Raw genomic sequence first — 22,514 nt, 5'->3', positions numbered from 1 at the left:
ACAAAAGATTATGCTTTCAACGGCATGTATCTGAGCTTCAGACGTACTTTTTTTTTTTCAGTAAAACACTGATATTTGATGGGCTTCATTACCAACAAACAACCAAGGACATTAAATTAAAAAGCACAACAGTTCTCTAACATATAACAAAAGTACAGAAAAGCAGATAAATTAGAAACAAGAACATCGGCCAAATTTCGTAGCTGTTCCTCCAAAATAATTTAGCATGTTTGAAAGGAAAGGTGAGAAAGCTGGTTGCATGGCCATTGAAAAGTATCTCTTTAAGATTACAGAATTTTTGTCTTATTTTTTCCGTTCTCCCTTTGGCAACAATTACCACTTTTAAACATTTTCCACCTTAAAATCCTTCACAAAGAAGACATGTGGTAACTAGAATCTACAACAAACAGGTTACCACATAGTATCGTGTGCCCAGGAGCCTTATGGCCCTAGAAAGAAAGTTGGGGGGAAAGATTTGAGACTCTGATCCAAAGGCTCCTCCTCTCACAGCCCTGACTAACCCCCCGCCCGCCGCCCTGCCCCACACAGCTGACCAGTCCTTCTTGTGTATTTCTGTATCACACACAAATTCTGACCCCGAGGAGTTATCTGGCAGGTACAGGGAGGCACGTGTGAGCTCGTGCGTTGGTCTCTTCTCTCCGTCCTTAACTCCCTCGCGAGCCAGGACTGTGTCCCACTCACCCAGGTACCCGTAATGCCTGGCAGGAGGCCTGGCACACAGATGGTATTTAACCGGCATGGGGATCCAGTTGAAAGCCTAATGGAAGAAAATGCTCATTGTTCAGACAAGCAGCCTTAAGCACGGAGGGTACGACGACACAATTTCTGGGACTGGCTGTAACATACTTCAACAAAGAACAAATAAAAGGAAAAGAAAGGCCTAAATAAAGCCAATGTGTCCAAATCGTGATGATTATTTAATCTGGTTGACTCTTCTGTACTTTGTATATATTTAAATTACTTCACAGTAATGTTGTAATTGGCGTTCTTGGAGCTGACCACCCACACGCATGCACGCACGCACGCCCAGCCACTACGAGACACCCAAGTGGCCGATCTGACTGACCTCTTTCGGGTGTAAATTGTGGTGCTTCTCCTACAGCAGAGGACAGAAAGACAAGTCCCTCAGTTGTTCCCACATTCTCAAAAGAGGCTCAGACCAAATGCTAAAGCAAAATAAGAGCTTTTTAGAAGGATTAAGAAGCTGAAATCAAGGTTGAGACTAACCTCGCCATGAATTCACGCGACCCAGTTTAACTAGTCTCAACACTACCACATTGAGAAGGCTTCCTCACTAAAGACTCAGCCAACTATCACTTTGCTGATTTCCTTTTCAGTAGATAATGATCCACTTCCCACCACAGGCAATTATGAGGAAGACTGAGTATAAATTTTCTTAACACTAAATAGTGTACAAGCCATAATTCCTGTATGATTCAACTCCTCCTATAAAACCTGAATCTTTTTATTCTTAAGACAGATTGGCAGCACAGGACCCAGTGATAAAATTATCACCACTCTTGCATTTCAGTTCACCAATTTGAGGGTTTATTACATCAACTATCACCTTTGAGCAAATCCATCTCCCTTGCCTGTCTCTTTCATGAGAGTTCCTGGGGAAATTTTAGTCTTTCGCTCAGCAAAAGGCTGAGCAAAAGGAATGATCAAAAATCTTCATCTTGGGCCGGCCCGGTGGCTCAGGCGGTTGGAGCTCCGTGCTCCTAACTCCGAGGGCTGCCGGTTCGATTCCCACATGGGCCAGGGGGTTCTCAACCACAAGGTTGCCGGTTCAATTCCTCGAGTCCCGCAAGGGATGGTGGGCTCCGCCCCCTGCAATTAGTATTGAACACGGCATCGGCATCTTGAGCTGAGCTGCCTCCCGGATGGCTCAAGTGGTTGGAGCGCGTCTCTCAACCACAAGGTTGCTGGTTTGACTCCCGCAAGGGATGGTGGGCTCCTCCCCCTGCAATTAGTATTGAACACGGCACCTTGAGCTGAGCTGCCGCCGAGCTCCCGGATGGCTCAGGTGGTTGGAGCGCGTCCTCTCAACCACAAGGTTGCCGGTTTGACTCCCGCAAGGGATGGTGGGCTGCGCCCCCTGTAACTAGCAACGGCAACTGGACCTGGAGCTGAGCTGTGCCCTCACAACTACGATTGAAAGGACAACAACTTGACTTGGAAAAAAGGCCTGGAAGTACACACTCTTCCCCAATAAAGTCCTGATCCCCTTCCCCAATAAAATCTTTAAAAAAAAAAATCTTCATCTAGAGCAACACAAATAACATTAAAATGATAATAAGCCGCCCTGTCAGCTGGCAAATACACACAACACACATCGACTTTCCTTACTTAACCAACTAGTGAAAACGCTCAATTTGAGAAACAGGCAGAAACACATTCCAGGTCCTGAGGATACAATTTACTTTCTATTCACAGGTACAGGGCTTTAGTAAGATTTCCATTAAATTTTCTGAGAAACGTTTAAAGTGGTCCAGAGCAACCGGGGAGATGGGGTCTAAAGTGATTTTTATTTCTTATTAAAAATATATCCAGCGGACACTTATCATTTGTATTTTAGTTGATCTCACTCCCTCGCCGTCTTTTCCCAACCTCCTTCACAAAATGATGGCGAATGTCCCCTCCAGAGACAGAAAGATGAGTAAACACCCTCTAACTACTTGGAGGTTTGCTTATGTGCTGTGTTTTTCAAAAGAGACATGTTTCATTCATTGGATTTACAAATTAAGATCAAGAAACAAACTCTATGCAGTAAATGTCAGCAAACATGTGCCATGTAGCTCTGTATTACATTTGGTCCCACGTTACACGTCTTTCCTAGACACCTGCCACGTGTCAGGGGACACGATAAAGTGTCAGGGGTCTCTGCTCAGGCTAGTTGGAGGGGCAGAGGCGAAATCATCACCCTGATTTATTTTTAAATGTACTTACAAATTATATGAAGTGCTGTAAGGAAGAACAGGAGCCAGTGAAAGAGAAAAATAGGATTCCATCGAGGCTGAGTTTCCATCAAGGGACATTCAGCTGGGACCTGAAGGGTGACTGGGACTTAGGTGGTTGAACAACCAGAGAGAGGCGTCCCGGAAGGAACGGCCCTCAGAAGACCCGACAAACAGACTCCTGGACAGTCTATGTAACTGGCCCCAGTGCAGAGGGAAACACTTAAGACAACGCCTAGTGTGTCATCCAGCTTCTGCTCGGAGGCCAGCCTGGCATTATGGTCAAAGGATACCAAGAAACGTAACCAGAAATGTAACTTCAATCTTCTCTGACGTTGCTGAGAAGCTGCTAATGGGGGCGCACACAGAAACTTAAAACACCCTTTCTCACCTCCGTAGACCAACAGTGTGATTGCTCTGAAACCCACTTCCCGCTTCCCAAACACTAACCTCCCCAATGAAATTTCTCCAGAAAACAGCCTCCAGGAGCCTGTACTCTCCCCTCTCCTCTCTTTTTCAGGCCTGCAGGTCTCGTCTCATCTTGTCCCCCAGGAACTCCTAGCCTTTCTGGTGAAAATCCACAAGTTTTAGGGCCTGACCCAGTATCTTTGCCCTCGTCCTGACTTAGTGTGACCTTGGCTCCCAAAACCAGCAACACCCTCACCACGTAGCAGACCATCCTCTGCTCCTATAATCGTCCACTGCCCACCTGGCCAGCTGGGACCTACAGCTGTGCACTCAGGCTGCCCTTCCTGCCTCCATTACCAAGGAGTGTGCCCAGCAGAAACAGCACAAAGCAGGGCCCATGCGCCCCATCTGGACCCCAAAGGCCCCGTCTGTAAAGAGAGGGAACAGGTAACTCAGTCTTCTCAGAATCACATGAGACGTGTGCAGGCAGACGGGCTCCACAGCCCCTGCCCACCACCGACAAGGAACCTCCAGGCGACGGGCTCAGAGCCCAGGGCAGAGGGCCCACGTGGGGGCAGCTCACGCAGAGGTCTAGCCAAGGGCCTCCACCATAGGATGGCCCCCCCGGAAGATTTCCATCACGAGCCGCTATTGTCCCCAGGCTCCAGGATGACATTTACGGTAACACCACATGGTGTTGGGGCCTCAGGAAACTACAGGTAAGGGCGCTCCCGTGACCACAGCTGTGGCGAGGCCGTCCAGAGAGTGAAAAATGCCAATAGAGGCCAAAGAGGCCCATGCAGGACCTGGGACAGTCTCAGGACGCACTTCCTGCCCCTGCCGAGGCCCCTCGTCTGTAAGATAAGACGTGCGTGCCAGGCTCACCGGGGCCATCAGTAAACACCGTCCACCTGAAATGCCACGCAGGAAACGGGTGCTCTGCCCACCTCAGCTTCCGTCCCATCTCCTGGGAGGACAGAGGGGAAAAAATAGAGAACAGAAGAGCAAGTGACACTGCAGGGGGGAAATCAGTCAGGATTTCTGTTTGGTCAGAAAGAACGCCTGGGAGAGAGCAGCACGGGCAACGGGTTTCGGGTTTTGTAGAGCTGTGTTTATCCTCTGCCGTCCAGCATGAAGCAAGAACCAAGAAAAGCTTGCTGAGCGGCGGCCGGATGGCTCAGTTGGTTAGAGCGGGAGCTCTCAACAACGAACAACAAGGTTATCAGTTCAATCCCCGCATGGGATGGTGGGCTGCGCCCCCTGCAACTAAAGATTGAAAATGGCGATTGGACTTGGAGCTGAGCTGCGCCCTCCACAAATAGATTGAAGGACAACGACTTGGAGCTGATGGGCCCTGGAGAAACACACTGTTCCCCAATATTCTCCAATAAAATTTATAAAAAGAAAGAAAAGAAAAGCTTGCTGAGCAGCAAGGCCTTCTGGGGAGGGTCCCCAGTTCTGTGCTGGAGTTCTGTCCTGGACCTCTTGCACTCAATACCATCACCAGTGGCTGAGACAAAGCCAGGGACAGAATTCAGGTTCAAAATTACTCGACCAACAACATGAGACACATTCACGGATGGTATCCAACCAAGACAAACGTCGAGTCCCACATTCATTTTTTAAACATCAACAGCATGGGGATGGGATGGAGGAGACCTGGCAGGGTCACGTGACAATGCATGCTATTATGTAAGCCGGATTTAAAAAGGGAAGACACTCAGGCTACCTGAACAGGCCCATGGTGGTGTTGGGGGGCCGAGATCAGACCCCTGGGCTGCAGAGGGCAGGACATCTTAAGTCCTCGAGACAGAAGTCCAGGGTGCTTCAGCCCTACTGACCCCTGCTGGGTATACGTGCCCACACTGAGCCTCAGCTCTTGCCATCCTACAAGCCGAGCACCACTGGCCGGAGCAGAAGCGCCCTGGCCAGTCCCTATACAGGAGCAGGAAGCTAAACGAAGGACGGAGGACATGCCCTCGCTCCCCAGGGGCTGCCTGCAAAGCCCCCCAGTCTCCTTCTGACCATTCAAGACTCTCCTTCCAAAGGGTTTTGGAAAGCTGTTTTTAAATAATTTTGGCCAAAAAAAGAAAAATGATTTTAGATTTCACTGTGCTCTCAGCCAGGGATGTGGCAAACTACACTCCGCATGCCACTGACATGTGTAAAGAGCTCCATTGGTTTGCTCACTGTCTGCAGCGGCTTTCACACCATGGCAGCAGAGCAAGGAGCTGCCCTGGAGGCCACGTGGCCCACAAAGCCCCAAATCGTGACACAGTGTGCCCACCCCGAACCAAGCCACCCAGAATGCATCCTGAGGCCATTCCACAGAGATGGATGTTATCAGGTAACAGTGCTGCTTTGGGAAGATGCTCATGGAAGTGGGAAATGGGGAGAGAGTAATTACATCCCCACACCTGGAGACAGAGTAGAGGAAGACTCTGCCAGCACCCACGGGGGCGTCGCAGGCGAAAAACCGCCTGTTTTGTTTTCTTCAGAGGGCAGAACTGTCCCCTTCATCCTGCTTCTCCTACCTGACACAGCAGGTGGCACCAAGCCAGAGGGCAGCACGTTTTCTGTTGAATAATGTATAACATGTAAAGCAGACATGCCATGAGGCATTCCAGTGGGAAGAGGAAGGAGGAAGGTGACGTTTATTCAATGTGGGGGAGAACCCCAGAAGCAAAATTACCCAGGAGCAGAACTGGATTCGCCAGTAAGACCCGCAAGCTGCCCAGGTCAGTACAGGGCTCTCCGTTTACGTACGTGACCATATTTTGCCCTGGTGGGACAAGAATGCAGCTGTCACTCAGTCCTTTTCCTACCTAACGACTCTAGATGCGAACTGGCGAAAGTGTCTAAAACTACAACCGGAAAGAAGTTTTTTCTCTGCTAATCGCACTCTGCCTGACACTGGGCATCACACTTGTGAGTACCTGTTATGAGAGCCACAGCTGATCTTTAACATGTGCCACCCTCCGTTCATACTGCAGAATAAGGATTTATCACCAAACGCGTACCTACATGTGTACACATGCACCCAAGTGTACTTCTTCTGGGTGGATCGAGTTTTGCTAACTTGGCTAAATTTCATGAGTAACATTCACTCGGGGCTGAAGGGGTTTGTGGCAGACACACCATGTCGGTGAGCTCAGGGAAGCCTGCGGAGCCACACGGATAAGGAACGCCCACTTCTGTCATAAGCGCCCTGCCCCACGCCCATCCTGTCGCTTAGATGGGGGCTGTGCTCATCTCCAACCCCGGCCCCAATCGCAGCGTCTCACAGGTCCAGCAGATGCCCACGCCACGCACGGATAACAGAACCACCGCGGCATCTCAGTTCCAGCAGCAAGACTCCAGTACCTTTGTTGAAGTCGTTCGGGTCCAGCGACAGGCTGTAGCCTGGGAGCGTCTCCAGGAGGAGCTTGTAGCAGGCCCTCCAGCCGGGCTCCGCGATGCTGGGGGCCACGCACTGCATGGCGGCCACGCGTTTGAAGAAAGCCGACTTGCGACGGAAGCCGATCAGCTCGTAGAGCTCGGAGAGGACGCTGTAGCGCTGGATCTTCTCTTCCTCAGAGAGCTGAGGCACAGGGAGAAAGGGGAAAAGCTTCAGAGAGGCACTTGTGTAAGGAGACAGTAAAACAAAGCCGGCCATAAGCAGAACCCACCTTTCCCAACGCGGGAGCATCATTTCACACTCAGGCCAACAACGTACCAGAATGACTGTTGCCCTACACACCTGCATGTTGTCGTCTTTCCTTGCAGCCATTCTGGTGGCTTTAAATTGCATTTCCCTGATAACGGATGGTGTGGAATATTTTTTCATAGGACTACTGGCCACGTGTCTATCTCCCTTAATTCAGATCCTGACTGTATTTTAAACTAGGTCATTTGTTTTAGTTTGAGTTGTAGGGTCCTTTAGATATTCTGGATGTAAGTAAGCCCTTAGTCATATATGCTTTGCAAATATTTTCCCCCAGTCTGTTGTCCATTTATTTTCCTAAGGGAGTCTTTTGATAAGCAGAAACTGTGAAGGAGCTCAATTTATCCTTTTTCTTTTTTTTTTTTATGGTTACTGCTTTGGCGTCCTTGTCCAAGAAACCTTTACCTCCCCTGAGGTCCCACAGATATTCTATGTTTCCTTCTAGAAGCTTTATGTTTAGGTCTAGGCCCAGTGGATATGCAAACTTGGGAAGGACAGAGCGCCTGCTTCCAGAATGCATACAATACAGTGTCAGAAAGAGACTGCGGTGCCCTGAGGTGCCAGCCACAGGCAGGGACCAGGGAGACCCAAGCAGGAGCGGCAGGGGGGCTGAACGCCTTATCACACACCTGGAAACTGCAGATCTTCAAATGCGCCCAACAGCTGAATATGATAAAAGACACTGGGGGAGATTAAACCCACAGTGGTCATAGCCAGTGTCCCCATGAGGCCACCGTCTAAAATAAAGGTGACAGCCAGGGCAAGGGCCCAAGTCGTGGCCTCCAGTCCATCAGGGTTCCCACTGACTCTTTCACGGACCCAATTAAAGAGGAAAGGTTGTAATGCTCTGATGAGTAATACCCTCTTTCATTCTCCTCTGTGTCATGTAAACGTATTGAGATACCAGGTGATAAACACTACGTTTATTATAAGTGGAACTGCAATCGCTTCAATCCCTACAAAGATTCTTAATGGAAAAAGCTCGGGCACAATGGCTTGCGAGCCCCAGGCAGGCACTTGAGGAAAAAGTTGGGTAGCCAGGGACTCTGTGAGCTTCAGGACAAAGCCCTGTCGGTCAGCAGGGTCCCCCCCACAGCACAGGAACCTGGGGATATTTTAGGCCCAGATCCTCATGCCATTTTGAAAGGAGACCGAATCCCGAAACTCCTTTCTGCCCCCCTACTCTCCTAGGGAGCTGTGACCAGCACATCTTGGTTCTAACTGCTCGACAGACTGCAAGGTCATGAAGGCGAAGCCCACAGGGCTATTGGACACAGTAGTTTCACTCTCAGCAGGACTCTCTGGGGAATGAAATGTTCATTCGCCATTCCATCTCCAACTTGAAAGTAAGTTGAGACCTGTTTTATTCCACTAAAAAGAAAGCAAGTGGTGCTATTAGCAGGAAACTCCAGACCTAAGAAGGTCTGCGGGCTGTCTGGAGGGACGAGTTAGGGAGGGAGCAGGAACAGAAGGAAGCCCTGGCTCCAGCCCCAGGGCTGCACATTACTAGCTGTGGCGCTTTGCTTCTCACTGGGGATAATAAAGCTAATGACCACTGCTGGAAAGACTAAATGAAATACTGTGTACAGTTAGCACGGGCCTAAAATTCCCTACGCGTGTTCAAGAAATGGGCCATGCCTCTGAAGTCACATGTGCTAACCCCAAATTAGGCAGCCAGAAAGGCTCCCGAAAATGCCTCACCAGCTGTTTACTTAATCGTTGGTATTCCATTTACCAGATACCCTATTTCCCAAAAATAACACGTAGCCGGACGGACCATCAGCTCTAATGCGTCTTTTGGAGCAAAAATTAATATAAAACCGGGTCTTATTTTACTATAACATAAGACCAGGTCTTATATAATACACTATAATATAATACCAGGTCTTATATTATTTTTTGCTCCAAAAGACACATTAGAGCTACGTCTTATTTTCAGGGAAACAGGGTAACAGAGATGCCGGGACTTCCTGCCTTTTTCATGGGTTAACGGACCTGAATATTCTGGGTTAACACTACGAGACCAGTCCCAACTAGAAATTCCAGCTCCACAGGCACGTCCTTCCCCGTTACAGAACTGACCACAGTTTGTCATCCTTTACAGCTACATGTGTCTGCTGAGTACCTGCTTCCCCCTCCAGACTTGAAGCTCAACCAGCACAGGACCATGTCTGTTTTGTTGCCCACGGAATGTTCCAGGGCCAATGGACAAGGACACAGAGCCCAGGGCCCGGACCCCAGTAGGAAACATAGAGTGAAGGGATTCACGAATCAGCATGCCTTCCAGAGGCCCCTTCTCCTCTGGAACTATGGCCTGACTTTGGACAAACTACATAACCGTCCCTTAGCACGAGGTTCCCCCTCTGGAAGCAGGATTAATGCACTTAGCAGAGGGGTCAGAAGGACTAAAGGACACACCGGCTGAGTGACAGGTCTGTTTGTGGTCCTCACAGACGTGAGCTGCCTATGGCGTTGACATGTTACCAGGGGACAGACACGTGTATGGAAGCCTTTGCACATGCCCAGCACTGGGACAAGCACTTTCTATGCATTATTACATTATTTACACCTATAACAACCCAGGAAGAAGTGAATGTTACCATTCCCATTTTACAGATTCGGAAACAGGCAAAGGGAGGTAACATACGGGTGGGTCCCCGGTCACCCAGTAAGGACACGGTGACTGAAACCTAAACCTAGGGCCAAAGTTTGTGCTTTTCTCTCACTTTTACTTCGCCCTTCGCCTGTGAAATCTACGTGTCCGATACACAACTTTACAGATGGCCAGTGAAAATGAAATGTGTGCTGCTGCTTACTACTGATGAATAATGACCACAAACTACTCTCGTAAACACGAAAGAAAAGACAGGTCGACCCACATTCCTGCACACGAAGAAGAGGAATTTTACCTTGTATTCTTCTGAAATGTGCAGAAACCCTTCCCAATACCAGTAAATCCAAATACATTGTGCATCCGTTTTTATGTTTGCACAGGGCTTCCTAAAGCAAAAGGTCCCTGCAATAGTCACATCTCAGTTCCCTTCAAAAACCTCTACATCAGCCAAAATCATTCCCAGGAATAGACACAAGCCATCAGTTCTACAAAGGAACACACTGGATCAAGAACCAAAAGCTCGTGCTATTTCAGAAAAACGACCAACCCCTCTGTTTTATTGTTATTCTAAAATCCCACCAGAACTCATTATTTTGCTGTCTGTTCATCGGGCCAGCAAGCGTGCAGATGAGTCAACTGAAGCGAAGTGTGGGTTTGGGGACAACTGTTAAGGCGGCGCCGGGACGCCCGCGGGCCCTGCGCCTCCGGCGTGTGTCTGCTGCCCCCTGGCGTTCACCTGAAGGCCGAGCAAGCAGCAGGCAGGCTGTTCCCACGCGCAGCAAACTCCCATGCATCTTAAGTGAAAACATCTTCTTTTAGAAAGTCTGTGTATTTATATACCCACCTGTGAAAACAGCTCCGCAGCAGCCCAAATTATCAACATGAACTTGCAGAGGTAACTCCAGTCTTTCCTGGCAAGCGAGTCCTGAGATACGAATCCCGGGAAACCCGGCCCGCACCCCACCCCAGCCAGCCTGCCTGCTGGTCTCGAGCTTCAGGCCTTCTAAATGTCCCTCTTAAAGGCATAACCCGCCCTCCACTGTCACTAAAGCCCTCCCATCTGATTATGACGACAGCCGTAACCTTACAGGACAGACACTAAGACCGTCCTGGATACAGAGCACCTAATCTAACCTCATTCTTCCAATCACTGTACGAACTTGCTACTCTATCATCTCACAGATGAAAAGACTGAGTTAGACAGAGGGATTTTGCTCAAGGTTACACAGTTAACAAGTAGCAAAGGTGGGGTTAGAGCCCAAAGCCATCGGACTCTGTTCAAGTCCGACATGACCCCTGCATGGATTCCCACGAGGATTCTCTTGCCTCCCACTAAAAGCCCACGCCTCTTTACACATGACCTACACCAGGGTCTGACCCCAGCCTGCCTTTCTAAGCACCTTTTCCTGCACGGTCGCTCAGGTCACCAAGTGACCTGGCTCCCCACACACTCCGTGCTCATGCCCTCACGTGTTGGCACAGGGTCACGCTGCTCAGAAGGCTCTTCAGCCCCGTTAGGTGGCTCGATGGCACTCTCCGCAGAGAGCAGCTCCTCTAAGGAGCCCTCCACACACCCTCGGCATGTCTGGGTGGCACCCAGCTGCCCCACTAGGATTGCGTGTGCCTGGGCCTTGGCCTCAGGGATTACGCCCTGGTCATCCCGGTAAACACCCGGAGGTGGTGTCCGGGGACAAATCAAATCCCGCTGTCCATTCTTCACGTGGCAGCCCATGGAGGACTGGTGTCCTCCCCCAATCAGTTTCCCAAATACTGGAGCTCCACTGTGAAGTGCTGGGTTTTTGCTTTTCCTGCCCATCTTTACCAGAAACATCCAGGTAAACCAAACACCTTGGCATAACCCTTTCCTGATGACACATCTCCACCCATGATAATGGTACGTCCAGTTAGGTCACCAGGCGCCCCTTCCACTCCCCTTAGCAATCTCCCTTACCAAGTCTAATCTAGGAAAGCAGCTGTGAGATGGGGCCTGAGGGCCAGTAGAGACACCTCCCAGAAAAGGGAACTGACCACAGAAGCTAAATAACGTGCCCAAGGGGCTGAGCCAGATTCGAACCCCAGCAGTCAGCATCGAGTCTGCGTGCTTAACTATTGTGCCGAAATGTAACCAGAGGGTTTGATTACAAATGCATTAAAGATCAAGAGATGTACGAAGATACACATCAACTCTAAGAGGTTGATCGACGGTCATTTTCTTTCTATTTATTTTGTTTCTCTTTAAAAAATTAAGAATCTCTGCAGTCAGTATGGCAAAATGTTAATGTGTTCAATCTGGATGGTAGAGGCATGCGCGTCTTCTTATTCATACTTTTTTTATATGTTTGAAATATAAAATGATTGTAAAGTCTCCTCTCTCCCCACCCCCGACCCTCTTGTACCTAAGACCCAGACCCACAGACTAACACTTCCCATTACATGCACCTGAATTGATCATCTTTCCCTCTAAAACAACCTGCCCTGCTCTTCTCAGAGCAAACAGGACCATGGTCCACCGACTGGACCCGGGCGGAAGCCTGGGCATTCTTCCGTCGGCCCCTCCAGACACTCATTAGTGCTTTCCTCTTACACCAAAACGTGTTTCAATCTGTGCACTTTTGTCCACAGGCAATCCCACCACTCGGCTGGAAGCCACGATATCACCAACCTGGCCTCCTCAGGCGTCTCCAGACTACCCTCCCACTCCACGCAAGACCAGTGGGACCATTTCATTCCCAATTTTTCAAGTCCCTTCTTGTAAAACCTGCTGCTCTTAGAATAAGCTCCAAATTCTTCACCTGTCCGATAAAGTTCCTGTGCCCTGACCCAGGCCCCCCCAGCTCCACCTGTCACTTTGTTTGGTTCCCTCCAGGTGGTACGTGTCAGATGTTCACCCCTGCTGAGCCCCCAGCCTGGGATGCCGTTTGCACCTCTCCTCTCCTGGCCATTTGCTAGGCGCCCTTCACGTCCCAGCTAGAAGCTCCTGCCTCCCACAGCCCCTGACCCCCACTCCCCCCACCACCAAACTGGGTTCAACCCTTTAGCTACTGGCTCCCTTAGCACCAGGACGTCCACCGTTTTACCCCCCTGCTGAATATCTATCTTTGCCACAGAACTGTCAGCCCAGTGAGGGCAGGATGTGCCCTCGTCACCTCTCTTCCCCCCACTCCTAGCACAACTCGGTGCTCAGGAAAGACCTGTGGGATTACAGCAACCTGGATTCTAATCCTGGTCTTGTGCCCTCATGCAAACTGCTCACTTGTCAGTGAGGGTTGCCCTGTCCGCAAAACTCCAAGTGAGCTAAATGTCTAAAATGTTCTAGACTGTCAATTTCGGGGTTTTGCCTTACCAACCCACCTAAATGTTCTCATGATTCTCTTTTATTAAAACACATCTGGATTCAGATTTAAGTAATATCTGCCTGCTGTGTAAAAGGAGCTCTACAGAGGACTTTCACAAACTTCACATTTTATAAACCTAACAACCCAGACAGGCTCACAAATGGCAATTGCGTCACAAGTGACAACAGTAAGGTGAGAGGCACGTTTGTTCAAGGTCGCAAAGCTAGTAAGAGGGAGAGTTATTTCTCCAATTGAAATAAAAAATGTAAAAGGACAGAAAACCCTGAATTTTGACAGTAAGACAGCATGATGGAAAGCAGCACAAAGAGCCACATACATTAGGACAGCCGGTTCGGACTCCAGAGTTCCTAGCAAGCCATACTGAACCCCACGCAGCAACACGCATGGATTAGCGGGGACTAAGTGCCAGAACTGCAGTCGCTCCCCACGGGCAGGAGGACACAAACCCACCTGCCGAAGGTTAATGTAAACGGCGTTCTGGAGGAATTCCGAGGCCTCCATGCTCCGCCTCTGGACGGCGAGCACCCGCACGGCTTTGACGCATGCTTCCAGCTCGATCACGCCCGCGTTCTTGTACTGCAGGGACAGAGGGGAAAAGAGGCATTAGGACGGTTCTGGCGACCCACGACCCGAGGACCCAGCACCAGGACCTGCGAGCCGCGCCCACCCAAGGAGGCAGAATCTGTGTTTGAGCAAGTCTATCCCCTAAGGGGGAAAAGAGATGGCTGGGATGGAGGGAACTGACAAACGTGCGTTCCTTCCAGGATTCAACCTCAATAGTTACAATAGAATATGTTACAAAAGTACAAAATGTTACCAGGGGATACTTTGTTACTCATTTCCACTTCTCATCTGTGCTACTTGAAATCACTTTTAAAGTCTCTCACACCTGCTGCTGGAAGGCAGTGGTGGTAAACTCAGTTTACTTTGTTGCAAAAATTCTAGCGCCTTGCATCATTGTATCCGTCCTCTACGGACTTACGGACCTTTCACATCCCTCTGATTCGCTCTCTCACAGCGACTCCTTCCTGACTCTCAGATCCTGAGATGAAGGGCAGATGAAGACACAGGAAATAGAAAAGAACTTCGTCTGACTATCGAACAAAAAGTCAATCGTGGAGCCAGGCAAGAGTCCACTGAAGAGACCTGGCTGTCACTCCCGGGGACTGCAAACCAAGAGGTCATGCTGGTCCCTGAGAAAGTGGAAGCTGACCTGGTGTGTGTGTGTACAAATCAAATACAATCAACTCTTGGAAGTGTACAAATATTCTTTTATCACCGTCATCTCACAGGGATGAGCCAACCCTCAAAGTAATTTTAATCCAGTGTTTGGGTAGCGTGGGAAAGTCTCAGGCTCTTTTGGTGGAGGAGGTGAAATTGGAAAAAACGGGAGAAAAGAAGTAAATGAAGCAAATAAAAATACACCTAGAGAAAGGCAAGGGATTAGTCTTCTTTTTCTACTTGTATCACATACATACTAGGACCTGGTTTTTCAACAAGATGGACTATAGAATACTGAAGTAAAGAGGAAGAGATGATAACCAGATTCATTTTATTAGCAATACTAATAAGCCTGTCGTTTTATTTGGATATATATATAATTTACCCTGAGTAGAAACCCTTAATTTCCCCATTTGAAGAGACGGAACCTGGACCTCAAAGACTTCATGGAACTTGACTAAAGTCAGATGATGGGATTTGAACTCAGTTCTGTCTGACTCCCAAGTCTGCTGCTTCCACCCCCAGGCCTGGAAAACTCACAACACGTGGGCCACCTGACCCCCCTGCTGTGCCCATGGCAGCTGGGCCTTTCCCACTGAGATGAAGTCTCCAATTTTCAGTGACTCCGTGCTCTCGGCAGCCACTAATCTTCCCTCAGACTTGGCTGGTGAAGTGGATCTACCTGCCATGCCCACAGGGCTCTGGCACAACGGCAGGGGAGTGTGGTTTCTGTGGCGATCAGAGCCTCTCTGGCCCCCCCGGGCTCTTTCAGAGGCAGTGGCCCAAGGAGCCACTAAGCTGCGGGAGGACCCACCCAAGGCACACCGCCTCCCTCCCTCTGTCTCCCGGCCTGCAGAGCTTAGACCAGATGGCTCAGTGGGTTAGAGCGCAAGTTCTCAACAACAAGGCTGCCGGTTCAGTTCCCACATGGGATGGCGGGCTGTGCCCTCTGCAACTAAAGATTGAAAACGGGGACTGGACTTGGAGCTGAGCTGCGCCCTCCACAACTAGATTGAAGGACAGCGACTTGGAGCTGATGGGACCTGGAGAAACACACTGTTCCCCAACATTCCCCAATAAATCTTTTAAAAACAAGAAAAAAGAAAAGGATTTGCAGTATACGCGTGTATCAATGACGGAGAAGAAACTGATACTTAAAATAGACAGAGTTATCACAAAATAAGAAGAAAAGCACCCTGATTTAAATGTGTGGAAAGGACCCAAATGGATAATTCATAAAAGAAATGCAAATGGCTAACAAGTGAAAAATGTCCAATACCTCACTGGTAATCAGATGCAAACCAAAACAATGAAAAGTCACTCTTGCCCATCATATTGGCAAATATTTATAAAGGATGTAATAGCTGGTGTTTATCTGTGGGAGAACAAACTGTTAGCAACCTTTCTGGATGACAACATGGCAAGGTATATGTAAATTAAAAAAAAAATGTATCCTCTTTGCAGTTCACTTGTAGATATTGTTCTCTTAAAAAAAAAAAATTAGTCCAAAAAGATTTATCTGCCAGGGCATTTATCACAGCACTGTTTACAATAGTGGGATGAAACACTGAATTGAAATAATATTCAGTGACAGAGAATTGATTAAATAAACAATTCTGCATCTTTTCATTCCCTATTTAGAAGGAAATTGGAGAGTAACTGGATAGTAACTGATAAATTTAAGTGTCAAACCCAGCTATCACATTTCCAGAAATCTTAATTAAAGGAATATGTGAAGAACACAAGAATGTCTGGACAAGAATGCCCAGTCAAGCATTTTTTCCAAGAGTGGAAGAGAGAGAAAACCTACATATCCATCAACAGGCTAATTATGAAGGGAATTATGGCAAGCTGTGAGGTCTGCGGCGCAGGCTTCATCTTGTGTGTGTGTAACGGTCCCCCAAAAGGTGTCACTGAACAAGTGACTACACCCGCGTCTGCTAAGACTTCCCCCCACTGTTGGGAAGAGTCAAGAAGCCTGAAGTGCAGGACACGTAGGACATATTGCTGTGTGAATACAGCAAGATGCTGAATAACATACATGGTATGACCACCTTACTGTCAACAAAACATAGATATACATACACATGTAAACATGTATTTCATGTATGTGTATTTCGTATGTTCATATTTCATAGGCATAAAGGTCACGAATGATACACACCGAAATTTTAATAGTAGTTACTCTCAAGAAATAAGGGGAGGGTGGAAATGTAATGGCTGTGTGCGATGTCAGAGGGATAGTGGATGGGGGGAGGGTCCACACAGGGTGAGGGATAGAAATGTGAAACGTCTAAGTATTACTTTGTCTTGTGTTGCTGAAACTAATTAAAAAAAAAAAAAAGAAGGGAAGGGGAGATAGGAGCTTTCACTTTTTACTTGCTACCACTCTCTGGACTATAATAACACTTGAGTTCTTTTTCTTTTTTCTTTTTTTTTCAGTATTTCAGTAGGTATATTTTGAATTAAAAAGTTTTTTAAGTCCAAAGTAAAAAGAATGACGCATCCACAAGGAGCAATGCTATGCACATCATTAAAAACCAAGCCATGGAAGATTTACTAACATAGAAAAACACGCAATATGCCAAAGGAACCGTGTAGGTCTCCACACAGTAAATAAACAGAATGCTCACCACTTTTTATGACACAGGTAATTTCATTGACAAAGAAGACCAGAAAATAGATAGTAAAGTGGTAACGATGATTATCTCTGAATAGTGGGGCTGTGATCATCGTTTTTCCCCTTTTTCCAAACAGTACACGTACATTATTTTGAATCAGAAAAAACTGTTTCAGGATCTAATACCAAGCAGTTGGGAGTACCACCTGAATCCTTGCAGACAGAAATAAGCAAGAGATAAGCAGCACTGCACAGTGTAAAACGGGAACTTCCGATTCAAACAACACAGTTCCACAAGAGGAAGGGTCACCTTGCCGTAGTAGGAGATGGCCTCCTTATACTTGTCGATTATGTCTTCGGGGCTAAGACAGTTCTTTGCACGTCCAATTTCAGCGCTGGTGTCAGGATTTATGCCATTGGTGGTGAGGGCACCTGCAAACAGACAGGAAGAAAAGAAATAATCTTTTGCTTTTCTCATCTTATTTCTTTGCTACTTTAAAAGGGGGGCACAAATAGGATCAAACTTAAATATTCCCTATTGAAATTTAAAGAATCATCATTAAAGTCTTCACAGCGTATGGACTCCCTGCTATAATCTCACCATCCAAGCCTTGTATTAATATGTTAATTAACTCACAATAAGTTTTCCTCCCTGTTGAAACTTTTTATTAAAGAACATGACGCGCATTATAGAAAAGTAACATGTCCACAATAACCAGCCTACTTGCCCTGAGGACAACGTACCCAGCATGCATTATCTCATGCTTTAAGCTGTTAATGCCAGCAGACCACAATGTACCCTCAAATGGAGATTAACTATATGAAAGCATTTTCCAAACCGTACAGCACTGGAAAAAAAATGCAGCTTATAAATATTAGTGTCCTTTCTGTGGCTGTCATGTTCTATTTCTGGCCAATCCCTGTCAATAAACACAACCACCTAATTCCCTAGCCATCAAACGCTCGTGGAGAAGAGTTTGCAAGACATTTCCATTTATAGAACGTAACCAATGACACATAGAACTCTGACGGGGAAAAAAAAGAAGGTAAGAAACTCTTTGCTTTCATAGAACATTCAAAAAATATTCTCCGAAGCCTCACAGCAGGAAAAGCTGGGCGTAGCCTAAGCCACGTGTTTATCTCACGGACGGCAAGTGTCTCCCAGGTCCCGTCTTCCTCGTGTCCACTGCAAGGCTCGGGCACACATGTCCCACGGCCCACAGCACCGTGCCAGTTCATGTCCTGCCCCTGCTCTCTCACCTGGGTCCCCCCTTCTCACCTGCTTGGCTGGTACTCTGTGAGCTGCCTCAAACGCTTTTTGGAACAAGACAGAAGAAGGAGTGGACAGATCAATGGACAGACCGGTAACCGAAGGGCAGATGGACAGAGAGACTGCAAGAAAAGGGAACAAAGCAAGTCTCCTATGCCAAATCCTCTTCTCATCAGGGAGGGAAGACACACATGGAGAACTGTGAAGGGGCAGGTTTTGTTTCTTTCCTGCAGATTTTGTGAACATCACAAGAGATGAGAGGGGAGAAGCATAACAATAAAAGAAAGGAGCATGCTGGGTATCTAAATTACACACTTCGTAAAGAAGAGATTCCAATCAGCAAGGCCTGCTGACACACTCCTCGGGTCCTTGCAGAGCTGAGGGCCCCGTCTCCAAGCCACACGGTGTCCCTGGGAGCACGGAGAGTTGACAAGCTGCTGACAGCACCATCACAGCAGAGCCGATACCTGGCACTTAGGAGTCAGCACTGTGCTAAGGGCTCCCACACACACTCCATCACAGCCCCCAGCTGCTCCTGCAGGAGGGACTCGCAGTGTACCCGCCTCTCTGCAAGGGAGGGATCGGGTCCCAGAGAGCCTGCCTGCCGGCTGTTTCTCCACGTCACACAGCTACTTACTCCAGAGTAGGATTCGAGCCGGGGCCTATGTTTGTAACCACTGTACCATCGGGCTTTGTGTGTCTGTGTGTATAATACGTTTGTTTCTGCCATGAAATAACATTTAGGAAGTGATAGGTCATCTCGATTTATCTCCTTAGCTCTAACAATTTATCTCTACATTGTTGAATTTTACTCTTTTCTTTTGGAGAAACGAAGGGAAAGTTAATGGGGGTCAGAATGAGGCGGGGGGGGGGGGGAGGGTCTTCATTCTTTGTGTGATACCTCATCTTATCCAAACAGTATATGATCAAGATTCATTACCTACAAAGGTAGGTAGGAATGAGGTGGGAAGGGTACGAGAGGAAGTGACACTTCTCCAGTATACCTTTTTGTAGTTTTGACTTTTGGAACCATGTTCCTGTCTTATATCGTAAAAAATATCAATCAATAAAGACAGAGGAACCCTATAATGGCATAAATACATGAGCCATTATCTATATTTCACATAAATAAATAACTATGCCAACAGTAAAGCATAAGAACAAATCCACATAACTTCTGAACACAGTACCTTGTATATTTATCCTCAGTATAAAGACAAAAATAACTACAACAATCCTTGAATTCTACTTAGAGATTTGTTTTTACAATGATACTGATTAGTAATTCTGAAACTACTTTCTATATATTGTAGGACTGAGGAAATGAGTAAATGTATTGAAAATCTTAGGAGCCAGAGTTCTCCCTGTTGGAGAAAGAAGATGTAAATATCAAACAAGGGAAAACTGCAACAAACCCTGGGATTTGGGACTGGAATTAGAGATACTGGTTTGAAATCCTGGTGGACAGTATAAAGTTCGCAAAGAGCCAGAAGCAATGAACCTCAGTAGCAATAAGCATTTCAGTGCCCAGATTTTGGTTTCTAAATGCCATTCTCCAACATAATAAACTACAACACCTTAGACAAATGTCTGATTTCAGAACTGGGATAGGGGAAGTACAAAATGAACCTAAATATCTTGACCCAGAAAACCGAGTAGAACCAGCAGACATCTGTAGAGCCTCCACCCAATAGCAGAAGACACGCTCTTCTCAAGCAGACAGGGAACCTTCTCCAGGATGGACCACAAGCTACATTATGAAACACATCTCAATAAATTTAAAAGAATTGAAAAATATCCCCCACAAAATACTAGCAAACTAAACCCAGCACATATAAGAGGACTGTACAACATGGCCAAGTGGTATTATATTTATCTCAAGAAGGTAAGGTTGGCTTTTTTGGCCGCATCTACTCCGAGGATGAAGACCATACTCAACAATCAGACAGTGGACATTCCAGAAAATGTGGACGTCACTCTACAGGGACCACAGTTACTGGGAAGGCCCCAGAGGCACCCTGTGGAGGGACTTCAACCACATCCATGCAGAACTCAGTCTCCTTGGGAAGAAGAAGAGGCCCTGGGGTGACAAATGGTGGGAAATAGACAGGACTGGCTGCTGCTCGCTCTCTCTGTGGTCACGTACAGAAGACGGTCAAGGAAGTTACATTGGGCGTCCGTTACAAGATGAGGTCTGTGTGTGCTCACTTCCCCATCAAGAGACTGGTTCTCTTGTTGAAATCCAACATTTCTTGGGTAAAAAATACATCCACAGGGTTCAGATGAGGCCTGGTGTTGCTTGTTCGGTATCTCAAACCCAGAAAGATGAGTGAATTCTTGAAGGAAATGATATTGAACTTGTGTCAAATCCAGCTGTTTTGATTCAACAAGCCACAACAGTTAAAAACAAGGATGTCAGAAAATTTGGGAGTGGTATCTACGTTTCTGAAAAAAGAACAGTTCAGTCCAGCTACAGAAGCACCAAGATGTCGAGTGATCTCGACTTCAGTTGTGGTATTTCAAAGGTGTAATAAGTCATGTTTTGAAAAAAAGAAAAGAAGAATGTAAGGTTGGTTTAACATTCAAAAATCAATTAATATAATATACCATATCAGTAGAATAAAGGACAAAAAACCCAGATGGTCATTTCAACAGACACAGAAAAAGGATTGGAAAAAATGCAATACCTTTCATGATAAAAACACTCAACAAAGTAGGAATAAAAGGGAATGTTCTCAGTATAAGGGGCATCCACACAAAATCTACAGCTAACACCATACTTAGTGGAAAAAGGCTAAATGCTTTCCTCCTAAGATCAGGAACAAGACAAGGAAGTCCTCTCTCACCTATTCAACAAGGTACTGGAGATTATAGCCATGACAATTAGGCAAGAAAACTAAATAACACGCATCCAAATTGCAAAGGAAAAAGTAAAACTATGTCTTTTTCAGGTGACATAATCTGCATGTAGAAAACCCGAAGCAATCCACTAGAAAACTATTACAGCTAATCTATAAATGAGTTCAGCAAGGTTGTCGGATATAAGATCAACAGTCAAAAGTTAACTGTATTTCTATGCACTTGCAATGAACAATCTTAAAATGAAATTAAGAAAACCATTCCACTCACAATAGCATCCAAAAGAATAAAATACTTAGAAATAAACAACCCAAAAAAATGTAAAATGATATTCTGAAAACTCAAAACATTGTTGGAAAAAACTAAACATGTCAATAAATAGAAAAAGCTCCATGTTCATGAATCAGAAGACTTTAATGCTCTTAAAACGGCGATATTCCCCAAACTGATCCACAGATTGAACGTAATCCCTCTCAAAATCCCCACTGGGTTCTTTGCAGAAATTGACTAGCTGATCCTAAAATTTATATGGAAATTCGAGGGACTCAGAATAACAAAAATAACCTTGAAAAAGAAGAACAAAGTTGGAGTACTTACACTTCCCAATTTCTAAACTTACTGCAACTTATCACTAGGTAGGAAGATTATATGTAATTTTTTTCGTTTCTTTTCTAAATTCTGTCCAACAAACATGACTTTTACCCTAAGAAAAAATAAGGTGTCTTTTAAAGCATGCATACCTCCTCACTTATTGAAAAAAAAGTTTTCATTATAAAGAGGCAAATACCAAGTGAAAATAAACTACTTACAAATAAAAGTGCACGTAAGTTTTTCACAAATTGAAAACTTAAAAGTTCAGACTCATCAAGTGTCTAGGGAAATGTATACAACATGTTAAAACAAATTCATTCTCAAAAATTCTAACTGAATAAGGAAAACCCAGGAAACAAAGGGAAACTCCTGTCTGACAGCCAACTTCAAGTACATGGAGAAAGGCCTCGGATTCATGGTGCCTGTCACTCACATTAACTCAGCATAAAGAAGGAAAACCTTCACCCAGAAGACAGCGGGGTTCTGTGTGTAACACAGGCTCAACCAGCACAGACTTCTCTGTACACAGTGAGGGTTTTTTAAATAGAATTCTAAGGTTAGAACATTGTTGAAAAGTTACAAAAACACAATGAAAAACAATATACACAGAGGGTGCCAATTTAAGGAAGGAAAAACTATTAAAATTGCCATACTCAATATATACCAGTGGGCTGGCCCGGTGGCTCAGGTGGTTGGAGCTCCGTGCTCCTAACTCCGAAGGCTGCCGGTTCGATTCCCACATGGGCCAGTGGGCTCTCAACGCAAGGTTGCCGGTTCAACTCAAGTCCTGCAAGGGATGGTGGGCAGCGCCCCCTGCAACTAACAACAGCAACTGGACCTGGGGCTGGGCTGCGCCCTCCACAGCTAAGACTGAAAGACAACAGCTTGGGGCTG

At 46.6% G+C, this 22,514-nt stretch overlaps 1 protein-coding gene across 6 annotated transcripts in view; it reads right to left on the bottom strand.

The window, feature by feature from the left end:
- Positions 1–22,514, bottom strand: part of TRAPPC9 (trafficking protein particle complex subunit 9) — a 343,110-nt gene that overhangs the window by 288,324 nt on the left and 32,272 nt on the right. For all 6 annotated transcript variants that reach the window (XM_081071109.1, XM_081071112.1, XM_081071108.1 and 3 more), the window contains 3 exons: positions 17,211–17,332; positions 13,510–13,635; positions 6,750–6,966 (listed from right to left, as the gene is read on the bottom strand). In XM_081071109.1, coding sequence (XP_080927235.1) covers positions 6,750–6,966; positions 13,510–13,635; positions 17,211–17,332 — 465 coding nt within the window. The remainder of the gene's footprint in view (positions 1–6,749; positions 6,967–13,509; positions 13,636–17,210; positions 17,333–22,514) is intronic.

Source organism: Rhinolophus hipposideros, assembly GCF_964194185.1.
Source record: "Rhinolophus hipposideros genome assembly, chromosome: 13".
NCBI classification, from domain to species: Eukaryota; Metazoa; Chordata; class Mammalia; order Chiroptera; family Rhinolophidae; genus Rhinolophus; species Rhinolophus hipposideros.
This window is presented reverse-complemented; position numbering and strand designations above follow the sequence as displayed.